General features: G+C 29.5%; 1 protein-coding gene across 1 annotated transcript; it reads left to right on the top strand.

Annotated features, from left to right (window-relative positions):
• The first annotated feature begins 11,769 nt into the window (after positions 1–11,769).
• LOC133798140 (uncharacterized) lies at positions 11,770–17,138 on the top strand. The gene is made up of 12 exons (XM_062236341.1): positions 11,770–11,926; positions 12,476–12,574; positions 12,774–12,944; positions 13,025–13,090; positions 13,319–13,384; positions 13,719–13,859; positions 14,599–14,750; positions 15,356–15,446; positions 15,578–15,646; positions 15,859–15,950; positions 16,561–16,624; positions 16,722–17,138. Exons 1-12 carry the CDS (start codon positions 11,846–11,848, stop codon positions 16,824–16,826), a joined length of 1,197 nt encoding a protein of 398 aa, XP_062092325.1. The 5' UTR covers positions 11,770–11,845; the 3' UTR covers positions 16,827–17,138.
• The last annotated feature ends 201 nt before the right edge of the window (positions 17,139–17,339 follow it).

The following is a 17,339-nucleotide window of genomic DNA, read 5'->3' as shown; positions in this document are numbered from 1 at the left end:
TAACTATCAATACTATTTTTATATATTTTAATATTTACAATATTTACCCATATGTAATATCACATAATTATATTATAATTTAAATTTATCCAAATTTATAAAATAAACTAAAATATCACTTAATCTAAAAAAAAATTACAAATAAAAAATTTTATTATTCTCAAAGTATATTTTGGGAGTATTAATTAGAAATATTTAAATATAATATAATATTTTGAAGATAGAGAGAGGGAGGAGAAGTGAAAAATTAATAAAATATTGTTTTGAAGGATGAATAGTAAACATTAGATATAACTATGTACTATACATATATCTAAAAATATTTGTAAAATGAATCATCCATTATATGTCTCTTTTACTTAGTTTTAGCTATTTTTTTCAATTTGGGGTAATATATCTCACCCATTGTGAGTGCTCTAGGGCTATTTAATTATGATTCTTCAAATTTTTTAAGAAGCAAACTCTTGAAGGAGCTTCTGTGAGTGCTCTTAGTCATCTAAAATTTGATTGAAATATCTATATTTAAGAGCACTCATACTGGTTTTTCTATCCTATTTTTCAAATACATTATCAAAATTTTATTTTTTATATTACATCATTTTATATACTAGTTATTCTATATTTTTCTCTACATTATTTAAATATTATTTATTTATTTTAATATAAAATAATAAATTATAATAAGAATGATAGAGAATAAGTAGGGGAGAAATAATAAAATATTTATGAAGTAGTATACAGTTCCTCTGTGTAGGTAGAGGCTAGAGAGGCTAGAGTAATCTGATGCAAATGTTTATATCTTTCTTTTTAAAAAAATAAAAACTATCATTTGATACAAGCGCCCTCGATAAGTTTAGAGGAACTTGCAACATTTATTAGTTTTTTTAACAAGTTTAGAAAAATATATTTTTTTTTCAAAATAACTTATTATATGGCTTTTTTTTTTTTTTAAAATCAAATTTTATGGATTTAATTTTCTATATTTTTGTATAAAAATTGATTTATGTCATAGTTTTACTCTTAAGTTTATTTTAATTATGATATTATTCTAGTCATTGTTTTTCATTTCATTATTTTTATATTAGTTTCATTAAACAATAGCGACTTAGTATTTTAAGAAGGGAATTTAATCTATTTTATTATTTTTATATTGTTTAATATTTATTTTTCATAATTTTTTGTTACAATTTAAAATCACGAATATATTTTTACTTTACTATTTTTAGTTTTTATCTCTTCAACTTCTCTTCTCGTTGACGTCTTATTTCTCATCCCTCTTGATCATTTTTTGTTTAGAAAGCTTCTTATTAAGTCGTCTCTTCTTCAACTTAAAATATTTTATTATTTATTATAATTTTTTATTGTTGTACTTTTTTTTTATTATACATAAAAAAATAAATCAATTTTTTTGTTCTAACTTTTTTTTAAAGATCATGACTATTTTTTTCTTGTTTGGGTCAAGTAACCAATAACAATCACGTTTTCATATATAATTTTTTTTTTCAAATTTGGATGTTCCCATAAGGGTAACCAAGTACTCATTCACATTTTCATATCAGTTTTATTTTTAAATTTGAATGTTCACATCAGGGTAACTGGTTACTCATTCATGTTTTTTATATATTTTTTTCTCTTTCCAAATTTGGATATTCCTATTAGGGTTACTGGTTACCCATTCAAGTTTTCATATCTATTTTTTTTCTTCCAAATTTGGATGTTTCCACTAGGGTAACGGTTACCCATTCACATTTTCATGAAATTTTTTTATTCTTCAGATTTGAATGCTCTCATCAAGGTAACTAGTTCCCATTCACGTTTTCATATCTATTTTTTTTTCTTTCCGAATTTGGATGTTCCTATTAGGGTTACTAGTTACCCATTCAAGTTTTCATATATATATATATATATATTCCAGATTTGGATGTTCCCACTAGGATAACTGGTTACCCATTCACATTTTTATATAATTTTTTTCTTTCTAGATTTTAATGTTCCCATCAGGGTAACTAGTTACCCATTCATGTTTTCATATTGTTATTGTTTTTCTTTCCAAATTTGGATGTTCCTATAAGGGTTACAATAAAAAGAAAATACTGAAAAAATTCATTTGATTTTTTTTACATATAGTGGAAAAACTATAAAATAGAACAATTACAATAATAAATAATAAAATAGTAAAATAATTATGTAATGTTAAAATATATGTGTGAAAAAAGAAAATGAAAGGAGAAAAGAATAAGTACAAAAAATAAGAAAAAATGGAAGGAAAAAAACAGAGGAAAAAAAACTAAAAAAATATGAAAAACAAAACAAAACAAACGATGAATGAAAAAAAATGAAAATGAGAAGAAGAAAGATAATGGAAAAATGGAAAGAAAAAAATAAGATGAAAGAAAAATTGGTAGAAAAAAATGAAAAAAAAGGTAAAAAAGAAAAAACAAGGAAGAAAAAGATCATATGTGTGAAAAAATAAAAACTAGAAGGAGAAAAGAATAAATACAAAAATGAAGAAAAAATAAAAAGAAAAAAATGATGAAAAAAATTTGAAAAAATATAAACAAAAAACAAACAATGTAAATGAAAGAAAGAAAAATAAATAAATAAATGAAAAAAAATAATGTAGGAAAAAATTAGTAGAAAAAAAAAGTAATGAAAAAATGAGGAAAAAAATTTAAAAAGTTAATAAAAAATGAATAAAAATAAAATTACTTTAAAAAAATATAATAATTATAATAAAAAAATATGACATAATTATATATTTTCAAATTTATGGAAAAAAATTCTCATATGCACGCATTTTTGTAAAAGAACCTTAAAAAAAACCATTAAATATGAAAAAAATTCACAAGTTTATTTCAGTTCCACTTTAATGATTACGTTTATAATCTCCTTATCCTTGAGTAGTGTTGAGGAGCACTATGGGCCAAATCAGCAGGATTTTTTCTTTATTGATTGACTTCCATTTAATTCAAAAGCACCAAATCATATCAACAACTAATCTAGAATTGTCATATGAACTGGTGATAAAAAAATTATTGGGTTGTTTAGAGTACTAACTCTACCTCCATCAAAATGAGATTTTCTCTAAAGTGAGAAGAAAATCCTCATATTTACTTAAAATTAACCATACATCATTTGATGTATTTTATATATATATTTTTAGAGCAATGAATAGTAATTAGTTCACATGTGAAGCAGGATTATTCATTACTCTAAACTTATTTTATTAGTTTTAGAAAATGATGTGTGGTGTAATAAAAAAGATGGGTAATTCTATAGTGCATATATGAAAAGGTATGTGCATATTTTTGTGGTTTTTTGTATTTCTCGGCTCGTGAACAGTTTTTGGCGTGATTTTTTTTATGATTATGTTTATTGTAATTATTTAAAACATCTTGCAAATTTTCAGGAAATTCCGAATAATTTACAATACTGAAATCTAGATTCAAACAGAAATATTTTCCACGCGTATAAAAAAAATTAATCACACGTGCAACAACTTGTTTGAACCTAGTTTTCAGCATTGTAAATTATTCGGAATTTTCTGAAAATTTGAAAGATGCTCTAAATAACTACAATAAACACAATCATAAAAAAAAATCGCGCTGAAAACTATTCACGAGCCGAGAAACATAAAAAATCACAAAAAGTATGCACCGGTGCATACTTTTTTAGGTATGCACCATAGCAATACCCTATAAAAGAGTGATGTAATATAAAAAAAAAATACAATTTTGGTGATGAATTTTGAAAAATTAAAAATATATGTTGATGTGAGCTCTTAGTATTTTTGTTTCTTCTTTTGGTATTTCTCTTTCCTCTAGCAACATGTAAAATTTAGTTAGGTTCTTTAGTAATTTTAGGTGGGATCACATTATTTTGAAATATATGCCATGATTGTATCCAATACTTTTAGGATTTCCGGTATGGGGACTTACAAAATCATTAGAAGAAAATGAAAATAGAAAAAGGGAATACACTAAAACCTCTATACAATTATTATGTTGAGACTAAATTAATTTTATTACTACAAAGATGTTATAATTTATTAAAAATATTTTGATTTTAATAAAAATGTATCAATGTTGTGATATTACATTTTCACAATGTATATTTTTTTTAAATGTAACAACTCTAAATAATAAATCTTTGTCTAAGTATATTTTTTATACTAACTTTTTGATAACTATTAACATACCACTTATTTTTATTACTTCAAGTAGTAGACTAACAAGATGGATAGAGTATTATGGATATTCTACTTTATAATAGGAGAAATTTACATAAATATAGGAAAAAAATATGATTTTTTATAATTATGGACAAAAAAGAAATGCTACAAAATATGGTGAATTTAAGAAAAAAAGCTTAAAACATGAGAATCCCATAAAATATAAAGTTAAATTACTATATTTTTACATAAAACTCTCTCACACTTTCTTATCGTCTCATTTCTCTTCATTTTCTCATTTCTCCATCTCTCCTTCTCCAAATGGTTCTTTCTTCTCAACCCTCCGCCGTAGACACCACATTCGCCCTCCGCCGGCGATGCAGCCCGCCACCCCCCGATGATGATGCAACTCAACCGCCCTTTGGTTCTTCTTCTTCTTCTTTTTCTGTTGCCGCTACCATTGGCGATTTTAATGTTATTCTTTTGGTTGTTCTTGTTGCTGTTCTTATTTTTCACATTTGATTTTGCACTTTATATATGATTTTTTTTTCTTCTAGCCCTAACTGTAACTGGTTACCATCACGATTTGTTTAAGTTTTTTTTGTTTAAATCTGATTTTTTTTTTTCCAGACCTGTTTAAGTAACCAGGTACTATGATGACTGGTTCTTTTTTTTCAGAGTTTGCTGTAACCAGTTACAATAACGATAAATTTATAATTTTTTTTTGTATAGATCTGATTTTCTTTCCAGGTCTAGATAAGTAACCAGTTACCATCGTAACTGTTTTTTTCAGATCTGATTTTTTTTTTCAAACCTAGTTGTAACCAGTTACGATTATGATTATTTTAGATTTTTTGTTTGGATCCCATTTGTTTTCAGGTCTGGCTAAGTAACCGGTTAGCATCACAACTAGTTTTTTTTGTTTATATATTTTTTTTCAAACCTAATTGTAACCAGTTACCTTCACGATCAATTTAGTTTTTTTCTCTAAATCTCACTAAGTAACCAGTTACAATTCAATTGGTATTTTGATAATAGTGCATTACTAAAAAATCAAAATTATTTTTATAGTTGTAACCAGTTACTACAACACCACTTAAAAAATAAAATTGATTTTTATAGTTATAACCAGTTACCACACATCACTAAAAAAATTAACGCTAGCAAATGATCACCACCACACAAAAAAATAAAAATTATTTTGATAGTGGTAAACGGTTACATGAGAGAAAATGTTGATTGAAGAAGATAAAAAATAAAAGAAAATAATACAACAAAACGTTTTTCAATGTCTGAATAAAAAAATATATTAAAAATAATACCTACAATTACTGAAATACCCTCACAAAAATTCAAAATTAGCCAAAATAATCTTATATGATTAAATATGGTAAAACTAATAAACCATTATACAAATATGGGAAAAAAAATCTCATAAAAAAGTAAGATAACATAAAAATACCATATAAAATGCACACACACACAAAATGCCATATTTATCAAAGTTTAGAAAATTTTCTCGTATTACATGTAAACTCCTCTTATAATAATTTGTTATTATTAGAAACCAAGGATGAAAAAGACATGGTGGACAGACAATTGAGAAGGAATGGAAGTAAGGGAGCAAAGTATATTTTGAAATAACTGTAGTATGTGACAGTGAGTGACTCGCTTATCAACAATTTTTGTAAAGCCTCCAATGCTGCAATCTTAGGACTATCAAAGGAAGAATCAGATCTTTTCAAAATAGTAAGAGTAATTAGCGGCAAAACCCCCTATCTTTACCTTCTTATACACTTAACCCATGCTTCTTTATTTTCGCCAGCTAAATCTCCTAGTAGTGGTGAAGACGTCTTGGACGAATACAAACCCAGGAAGAAGGTTCCTAACCTGCTGCAAGCATCCCGTGAGTTTATTTTCTCTTTTTTTTTTAAAAAAAAAAAAAATTGCACTTGTTCTTTGTGATGTTTAATGGTGGTCGTTCTATGAAGGAACTAGGATGTTGTAATTATTGGCGTTGGTTGGACCCAGAAATGTGCCAGCGTTCAAAAGTTGTGATACCCAAGCTGCTTAGAAAGATTCAAGAATTGGAGAGTGAAGTTTCTTCCCTATCCGAAGTTGATGATCCCCCATATTTAATGGACAAAAAACAATCAGTGATGCAGAGCAAGTCAAAGTCTATGGAAAAAAGTCAATCAGATATGGAGAGTTATGGTGAATGCAGCCTAAAATTTGTAATTTCTGAGAACAAATTCAAACAAAGCCTACAAAATGTTCTTCTGATTTGTGTTGGATTTTTCTTTGTGTTATTGTGGTTGAAGTATTGAAATGGTGTTTAGTTTGTACTGTTAGATTTCTATCAAATTCAGCTATGAATGAAAAGTAGCAATTATTTTGAATGAAATAGTTTAACTTTTAATTAATTTGTGTGTATAAAGTAGTGAATGAAATCAACATATTTCATTTAAGTGAGTTTCATTTCTAGAATCAGTGAAATGATAAATATATGGTAATTGTCATTTGTTCATAACACATAAAAGAAGGCAACAATTCTAACATATACCTAGCTGCCCTTTGTTCCCAAACAAAAAGTTGTTGCCTATACGTCCAACATATACACAAGTGTCTTTTTTTCCCAAATCACCCCATTTTACAAACATGTTGTAAAAGTAATCATCTTGGTTCATTTGTCCAGGTGGATTGACAACAACATCAGCAAGGAGATCAGATTCTACTTCCTCGAGGCAGCAAACCAAATTCAAATTTTCAGGACCTGTTTCAGGGATATGTCTTACAACCGTGTCGTCAACCTTCCACTCCACACAAATACATCATTTGGTAACACCATGTATATTTGAACCTCCCTATAGCTTCGGTTCTTCATGTCATCCAAAAAAACTCTAACCTCCTTCTCCCCAACGACCATTATCCCCATATTTAGGCGTTTCCCATAGCGCTTGAACCGAAAACCAAAAGGCAATTTGCAACCTAACCCTTCACCAATTTCATCTAAGTCCTTATTCTTAAACTCACAATTGTCAAAATATGCAACATACCCTCTTTCATATCGCCTGTTTCTAAAAGGAGTAAACCAAATACCCCCATGGTATAGCTTCATGGTGAATAGGTCAGCTTCAGTTCTACAAAGTGGAATTTAGTTTGGATGATCAGTACAAGACCAAAAATTGGGACAAAACCCTTCACCTTTTAATGAAGGGATTGTAAAAACCCATTAGCATTTCACCCCCACAACAAACACACAGACAAAAAAACATGTGCAACTGTACCCCACTGAACATACATAAAAAAATCTAAATCCACATGCAATCGTACCCCATTGAAATTGGCAGCTAGATTCCCAATAACCACTGAACCCTTTGTTTTAAAGCACATTATTCAAACCGAATTTGAACCTATAAAACCCACCCTTAAAGCTCTTGACCAATTTAACCACTCGAACCAACAAGCATTGCAGTATAACCATTTTCTTCTAAAACCTAAAAATCTTAACCAAGAACTCAAGGAAGAAGGTTAGGGTGCTTATCGTAGTCAGGAGGAGCCTCGTCTTCACCGTGAATCCGAAATGCCATTTCTTCACGTGTCCTACTTCTCCTTCCCCTTTTTGTCATTTGTTCTTCTCCTGCTTTCTTCTTCCTCTTTATCGACTTTCTCTGCTTCTTCTTCCTCTTCGCAGTATATAAAAAAAAATTCTTGCTACCTATTTACTTTTTGAACCATGGCCTATACTCGACAGTTGCATTCATTCAAACTCATTTGCCCATTTTTTTTGTTCTAATTTAATTTATTTTCTTTTTCATTTATGAATTTTTTTTATTTCTTTCTCTAATTTAATAATGTACGTGGATATATATGGGTGCGCTGGACAGGTTTCAACATGCCACGTAGGAGGATATGGGGAGATAACGAAAGGAATAAACGTAAACAATAAATATGGTAACGGAACGTGAGTTTGGGAGGTTTAGCCGGCGAAAATAAAGAAGTAGGGGTTAAGTGTATAAGAAGGTAAAGATAAGGGAGTTTTGCCACTAATTACTCAAACAGTAATAATAAAAGGAAAGGGATTGACCCTTTCACTATTGGGTCAATGCCACACCACTTGCCTTTTGGGATTGATATTTAAAATTTGGTATATATTGTTCTTGGGATTTAGAGATTAAATTGGTTAAGTAACCTTTCAACAAAAAAAAAAGAGAGAAAGAGAGAGAGAGAGAGAGAGAGAGAGAGAGAGAGAGAGAGAGAAAGTTTAAGTAGAGTTCATAGAGCTATTTATGCTGAAAAAATTTGTAATAAAAATGATATAAACTCTAATTTCAAAGTTGTTATTAGGACATTGATATTTTGATTGAACACTTAATGATTTAAACCATTATAATTTTTTGTAATTGATTAATATAATTTTTATAGTAAACCACACAACTACATTTTTTAAATATATTAGTTATCTTAATTATAATATAAATTGAGTTATGGTACAAATCTTGAATTATAAATTGAGTTATGTTAATCATAATTTAAGGAAAATAAATGGCAGTGAAATTAATCCTGTAAAATTATAATAAAAAATAATTGTTAGACAATGGAACTAAGATGGGCCATTTGGACATTCAGAGTGTAAGCCCATTCTGACAGTAAATGGCCCATACATAAATACTTGGGAAAATTTACATTTCAAACGGTTTTTATGGTTTTAATTCCAATAATGATTTGAGTTTTTGTATTTACAATTTTACAGTTACTTTCATACCGTATTTGAATTCAATTGTATTGTGTTTGCTTATTAAAGAAGTTTTGGTTTGCTAGTCTCTTCTCCTCTCTCCTCTATCTCTACGGTGATGCTTGCTACACTCCCACATGTCTCCATTCCGAACACATGCCTAGGGGTTGGAAAGGGTAGTCGTCAACGAGCTTGCGAGTTACGACCGGAAGCTCGCTGTCAAAATTTCGCCGGTCAAAGGCAACGCCAATGACATTATGACTGGCTTTTTGGGTGAGTTCCAGCCACCATGGACCTCGAGAGTGGCACCATTGGATCGAGTTTTTCATGAGGAACAAAATCCAACCGCCATTTTCCCCTACATCATCAATTTTCTCCGTCGACTTTGTGGTAAATCTGCCACTTTCTAAGCATTTTCCGGTGCAACCAATGATTGTTTGTATTCAAGAGTGGTATCAACATGATCTACTATTCGAGGATGTCATATTGATATATGAAAAACTTAGGTTTTCTCATTATAATTGGAGAAGGTAACCAGAATTGTTATGCTTCAAAAGTAACATTTTAGTTGCTTTTATATTTGGTTAATCAAAGAGTAACTAAAATTCAAACTTAAACACAATTCAAAATCATATCGCCTTATAAGTTACCAAAATGTGTTTTATTAATTCATAGATAAAACGTTACTTAATATGAATCATAAACAAGCCTCTTTTAAAATAAAACTTCAATAGTTTTCTAAATAACTTATAAAGTAACCAAAGTGTATCTTAATTTACCTTTTATTTCTTTCTGCTGAAATGAAAATAAATTTTTGTAGTTGCTTTTTGAGTTTGTTAAGTAAAAAAGTTAATTTTAAGAATCCTAAAATGTGTATTTTTTTTTACATGAGTTAAAACCCAGCAATCCTAATATTAGTCACATATGAATTTCATAAGTGACCGAAAAGTGTATTTTAATGTTACATTTTAAGATTGCTATATAGTATACCAAATAGTAAATGTTCTAATAAGCTAGAAATTATAATAATTTTTTAATGTAATTCTAAAGTAATTTCTAAGTTTCTTACACTTGGGTAATAATAATAAAAAAAAAAACTACATAATTCACATGCAAATAACATGGGTTACTAAAAAGCATATTATAATTTTTAATTTAAAAGTAAATATGCAGTAACTTGTCAATAAAAGTAAATACACTAAACAGTATCCTTTGTCAATAAGCTATGTATGGTAACTTGTGAATTATATAAATAACTTATTATACTATATAGTAATTCATTAGTTTCTAAAAAAGATTTAAAAAGTAATGTAAAAATATCTTTTAAATAATAAGATACTATAATATAAACTTATAAATAAATTATGTTTTTTAAAAAGTAACTAATTGATATCTTAAAATAACTAATTTTCTACCAATAAATTTTAGAGGTAATTAAAATGTATCCGAAATAATATGATTTAAAAAATAAAACTTTTCAATAAAAAAGCAACCAATTAGTATTTTATCAGAATTATAAGCAATCAAAATGCCACTTTTGAAAATTCAGAAAATAAAAAATTTGGGAAGTGAGATTTTTCTGGTTTTTCTAGATTCTGGTTGAATAAGTTTTGATTATGGTATATTGGTGCTGATGTGACATGTTATATATGTAATAAGATTTTTTAAGGTATTTTTGTAATTAATTTAGATTATACGTGTGTGTATTTGTATATATATAAAAGATGAAATTACAGTTTATATAGAATTTACAAAAATATGACTTTTTAAAAAAATAATTAATCTATGACTTTGTTTAAGAATTTTCACTTTTATGGGTTTATTTCCCATATTTTTGTATAAAAGTTAGTTTATGCCATAATTTGATTCTTAATCAAATTTTATTAATTTTGAAGGGTATGTTTATAATTTGATTATTTTTATATAACTATTTTTAAATTAAATTTTTTCTTTAGCTGTTGTGCAATTTTTTTTTGTGATATGAATTGTGTTTATCGTTTTTTTGATTTATTATAACATTTTTTTCCTTTTTTTTAGATTGTACTGTTTTTTATTCGAAGCATGGATAAGGTAACCAGTTACTTCATAGATTTTTCACAGTTATGTAAAAAAAATCCTAGAACTAGGTTAAATAACATATATCGGGAGGGGTAAACAGTTACTCTGAGATGACTAATCTTTTTTCATAAGAGGGGTAACTAGTTACTATACGAGGGGTGATGAGTTACTTGTAATAAATATGAAAAGAAACATTGAATTTGAAGGGAAAAAAAAGACAAGATTTGATCTTATGACCAAAAAATATACACACATATTAGAATGTGGAGGTAATCGGTTACCAAAAAGAACCTAGACATATACACTCATACCAGAACGTGAAGGTAATTAGTTACCATAAATAACCCATAAATATACACATCTGTAACCAGTTACTTATTGCAAATCTGAAGATATAAAAGAAAATAAAAAAATATACACACATACCAGAGCATGAAGGTAACCGGTTACCATAAAGAATCCAGAAATATACACATAACAAAACTTGATCGACTCAAGTTTCAGTAGAGAAGCTTTTGCAATGTTAATTACCATGATACCCTTCCTTTTACTAATGTGTTTTTGTTTAATTTTGAGTTCTTATAAGTGATTAATTTTTCCATAAATAGATTTTTTGTTAATTAAATTTTTCCATACAAATTAGGAAAAATTTAATTACCATATTTTTGCACAATTATGGCTAAAAGCCATATTTATGAAAAATTCGCTATATAAAATCCCAAATACTTGAGGGGGAATTGAAGTTCAATTGTAAAGCCCAATAGGCCCGCAATGAGCAAAAATATCCTATGAAAGTTCCCCACTTTTTGTATCGACAGCGAGTGGTGTTTGGGACAGGGAAGCAAAGGAAAGCTGAGAAATTTTGAGAAAAGAAGGAAGAAATGGCTTCCAAGGGAAACATCAATCTCAGTAGAAACAAATTGATCCTCTCAGCTCTGTCTGTACAACTTTCTTTAGATTCTGTAAGCTTTTCTCATTTTCTTTAGATGGTCTTTTTCACCCATTTTTCTTTTTCGTGTTTTAAAATCTGCTCGATTGATATACTTGTGGTTTGTAAAGTTTGGTAACTGGGTCTTTTGATTTAGTCTTATTACTTAGGAACTGTAACTTAGTTTCTCATTAGCTTGGATTTCATTAGGTGGGTGTCTTTGACTTCGCTGTTAGAATGGATTACTGGTTCGTTAGCTAGTGTTTTCGCTATTTTATGTGTTTCAATGAAATGGGTAATACTACTTTCATGAAATATTATTTAAGTTTAAAATGCTGGCAAGGTTATATTCGTGTATATATCAAATTGGATTAAGTGTGTTGCTACAAGTTTTACTTTTCAGTTTCAGTGTACCGTTGTTCCACTTTAACCAAGTAAATTTTAGTTTCAAATGGCCGTGTAATGGTACAGGTGCAGCATGTTTATACACCATGAAATGTACAATGGAAAGTTACAACTTTACGTTTCACCTTGTTTTTGGCATTTAGTTGATCAGTTTCAAATTTTCAATATATCTCTGCAGAATCAATTTTCAAGTGATGTTGTCGAAAATGATATCAAGAGCATGTACAATATCTTGAAATCATCAAAAAATGGGACGCCTACGGAAAACAATGACCAGGTTATATGAATTCTTTGTTACAATCTATAGTTTGAAATGTTTCTATGACTTGCTGATTGAAGTGTATAGCCAATATGTACGGAATGTATCAGTGACAAGTACAATTTAGCTGGCCAAGCACTGATCACTTTTTTATTGTTGTGTTGATCAATAATACTTGTGTCAAATTAATCATCATTCGTTCAATTTCTGGTTTTAGATCACAAAGTGGATAGGATTTGCAGAGAGTTTTCCTACAAACTCCAGTGCTTGCTTTGAAGTTCTCAAAGGATTAAATGAAGAACTGGTTTTAACGTCTGTGCTTTTGGGAAATGGATTGAAACCCTCGGAAGCTGATGTTATTGTTTTTTCAGTGATACATTCATATGTGGTACGCATATTACATCATTGCTCAGATGCATTACAAGCACCATTGGAATGTTTTTGACTTTGATTGTAACTTTTTGACAGATTGGCCTTTCGAAGTCAGAAAAGGAAAAGTTGCCTCATCTTATGAGATGGATGGATTACATCCAAGTAGGTCACATTCTAATCACTATATGGCATGTAAAATTAAGTTTTGTAGTTTTGGTTTTCTCTGTACGTACCAATGTTTTCTTGAGTTGATCCCGTGTTTCTCCTGTTTAATTTAGTTACTTCTAGCATTTATATTTTTATGTTATAACATTCATTTCTAGTAATGCGTTGAGCATTAACAATTCATAACCTCAGTGCTATTTGTTTTCTTCTTTCCCCTCCCTTCAGAACAAGGTGGATTTGGGGAATACATTCGAGAAGATTTTGCTTGAGAAGACCCAATTTGAACCTCAAGTACGCAAGCATTGAATTATTACTCTTCATTTTCATAGTCTATATATTTTTTTAATTGCATATGTAGGCAGTATAGTTGAGGATTGTATTGTGCATGTGTAGTTAATGTGAATTTAGTGTGATTAATATTAATGGATACTGAAAGCTGAAGAGAAATGAACAAAAATTTGTCATAATGACTGCAGAAGAGAGAACCTTTTTTTTGTCCATATAAAAAGGATCTGTCTTTTGAGCGAAGTTGTGTACAGTTAGCAAGCAACCCACTTTCGGCTGAACTTTTTGAGATGTATATATATATGTATAATTGTGTATTTAATATTAGTTGCATTTACAGGGAACCAAAGCTGCTGACAAGGTGGAAGTAGAATCAGGTGCCAAAAAAGCTGCAGAAAGCCCTAAAGTTGCAGATAAGCCAGAAGCAGAGGTGAAAACAAAGAAAAATGAAGAGCCAAAGACAAAGAAAAGTGATAATGCGGTATGTCTTTCATAATAGTATTTCGTGAGAGTAAAATTTTTTTGGTTTGGTACCAACAGAAATTCTGTTTTATTTGTTTATTTTGTGAACAAATGTTTAGCAAATTGAAAAAAAAAGGTGCAAGAGAATTCTTGTTGAATAATTTATGGTTACATTTAAGGATTTAAGAAGTTAGGTAAAGGGTTGATTGGATTCATTTCCCTTGTTACATTTAAAATCTGGGACTTGTTAGAGTTCAATCCAATATTTATATGTGTGATACTTTCATGCAAAAGCATGCATCATGTGGTTCTTTAATATACTAGTGCTTGAATGTTGATGGTAACTTGGAAAACTTATACTAGCATCAAAAATTTAATCTGGATAGCATTTCATGATATGTTTATTTTCCGTTTAAACATGTAGGAGGAAAACAGTATACTTTTTTAGCAATTTCATTTTTGTGAGCCTGTTGATAATTTGACTATTTTATCAGGTTGGATTGTCTTGTTCTTAATGTATATATAAAATGTGCTTCTGTAATTCCCGTTGAGTTCGATTGCTGTACTTGTGCTTTCTTTCAAGCTCCTGTGTTGCTTTCCTCTAAAATGTTATTGGACGAAATCATAAAATAGCAGTAGGAAATGAAAGTAGTCATATTACTGAATGGAAGTAGTTTTAGCATTCAGTATTAAAATCTGATAATCATATTTTACTATTATGACAATATTCTTTTGGGATATATTTAAAACATATACAGAAAAAGGTGGCGGGAAATAAGGAAGCTCCCAAGGAGAAGAAAAAAGCACCCGAGCCAGAAACAGTTGAAAAAGACAAAGAAGTCAGTGTTAGTTTGTTGAATATAAAGGTTGGTCTAATTTCGAAAGCGTGGAAACATCCTTCTGCTGATAGGTATGTCGACAAAATGTTCATTTCTTTATTCTCCTTAGTAGCTTTTTGACAGGTAATACTACTCAAAATCTGATCATGATTGCTTGAAAATTGAAATGTCTGATAGAACCCACTGGTTCCATCTCACAATCAGATTAAAACAAGAAGAGAATAGGGCCAAAATAGATATGATATTATTGAATACCAAAATGATTACAGTAACCAGCCAAGAATTTGAGTCTTGGCACTCTCTCAAAGAGCATCAGCTCTGAAAACCCAATCATACAAATCATACCCTTTCCTAATTCCCTCTGTAATATATATACCCCTCCTTCTATTTAAACCAAAATATCAACTATACATAACCTCACTATGATTACCAATACGCTCCTTCACTACATCTATTCTATCAATTTCCTATTTTACCCCCTTTGGATGTCTATCAGTGTCTTAATTGTTTTTCATAATCAGAGGAGGCAAATCCAGTCATTCTTAATATGGAAGTATCTTATATCTTAATTCTATAATATAAGCTCAGGAGGCAAAACCAGTAATTCTTTTTTTGTAAAGTTTGTAGTTTGCAAATTTGTGAACTTATTCTATAACTTTTGTTTGTGCGTGTCTAGTTTACTTGTGGAGGAGATAGATGTCGGAGAAGGTAAACTGCGGCAAGTGGTCAGTGGTTTAGCAAAGTTTTGCACTCCAGAACAATTAACAGTACGTTGTGCTGACCTCTTCTCATTGAAACTACTTGAATAATTTCTTTTAAGCTAATTTCGAGTTTAGTTTATGTCAATTATATACAAATCATAAGGTTACTTTTATTTGGTCGTTCGGGTGTTTTGCAGAATCGCCATGTTGTGCTTATTACAAATGTAAAACCTGGGAAGCTGCGTGATGTGATGTCAGAAGGATTGGTATTTTATACATCTTGTTCCTATTTTTATTTTATTGTTTGATTCTTGCAATACATGGCAATTCTTTATTTGTACATATTCATCTTCTTTTTTAAAGTTTTGTACATTTGACTATATTTTGCTCAGAATAAGATTAAAAATGCTAAATTGTTTATCATATTTTCTATAAGGATGTACATGGTTACGAGTTTGGTTCCAACTCATGCATGCAGGTATTATGTGCTTCTAATGAAGACCACACCATTGTAGAGCCTTTGCTGCCTCCAGAAGGAGCCAAAGTAGGGGAGTGTATTTCATTTTCTGGGTAAGTAAATTTTTCTCAAAGCTATATAGACATAACATGTAGTTCAGTGATGGTAATTATTCTAAATTCAACCAAGAAGGATGAAAGCAGCACTAGCTACATGTGCAAGTTCATAATAAGGGAGAGAGAGAGAGAGAGGAAGGAGGGTTTTAAATTTTAAGTTTTGCACTGCAGAACTAGACTACCAAGAACATTGCAAATGTTTCCTAATTGGCTCTTACTTATTCAAGCAAGCCTCAGTTCTCAATTTCAAGATTATCTTTTTAAGCGAAGTGTAAATTGTAACCTACATTTGAATTAGTCATCCCTCAGTGAAGTTCCAATGAGCGTATTGGCTTAAAATATTCTCTTGAATCTCTTCTAACTAGAACTTTCTTAGATAATATAACAAATCTACCTTAAGTAGGAAGGTAAACGGGAGGTGTCTTGAAGTGGTAAATTCCTTTCTTTTTTTTTCTTCATTATTTTAACAAAATAAATTGCATGTTCTCGCATCCAGCAACAGCTTTTATTTTGTTGCCACCATTGTCGTCATCTGTCGCCTGTCCTTTTCATTATTGTTAGAGTTCCTATCAATCATCTCACATATAACTTTTATTTTTCCTTTCAGGATTGATGGGAAGCCAGAGGATGTTCTTAACCCAAAAAAGAAACAGTTAGATAAGATAACGCCGGTATGTTTTCTCGACAAAACAATGAATTTTCGTAGCATCATCTTAACTCTTCTGGATCTGGTTTGAATATATAGTCAATGTTGATTCATGGATGCAGCATCTTTATACTGACGACAAGGGCATTGCCACATTCAAAGGAATACCGTTTATGACATCTGCCGGGCCATGTTCGTCATCCATTCCAAAGGCAAGCATCAAATAAAAGATCTAATGGCTCATACAACAGCTATAACCCACTGTCCAGAGGAATTCTGCATCATTATATAATACTACTTAATGATAATTTAAATTTAGAAGAATATGCCGTTTGAGTTTCATTTTTGACCCCATTTTTCATAATTTTGTTGAATTGTTTTTTTAATTTCAAGTATCATTTAGAGAAAATATTAAAATCATGATATTACATACCGTGCTTTTGCTGAAAAAAATCTACCTTTGTATGGGGAAATTTTTGGCCTTAAAAAGTATTGTTGATTCAAGATTTCGTATATTTTGCAGAGTTTAGGCAAGGTAATTTCTGTGTTCCGAATTCTTTTTATAATGGATTCTAGCCAAACATCTTTTCTACGATATACAAATAGTTTGTTTTGCTAGACTTTTACTTTAGCTTCAAAGAAGCTATTTTAAAGAAGCTTAAGAGGCGGGATTAGCTTAATCTAAAATGATTTTTTAATTTAAATTCAAAAGCCAAAATATATTGAAAACTTAAGTAACT

This window comes from Humulus lupulus, chromosome 8 (assembly GCF_963169125.1).
Source record: "Humulus lupulus chromosome 8, drHumLupu1.1, whole genome shotgun sequence".
Lineage (NCBI taxonomy): Eukaryota > Viridiplantae > Streptophyta > Magnoliopsida > Rosales > Cannabaceae > Humulus > Humulus lupulus.
This window is presented reverse-complemented; position numbering and strand designations above follow the sequence as displayed.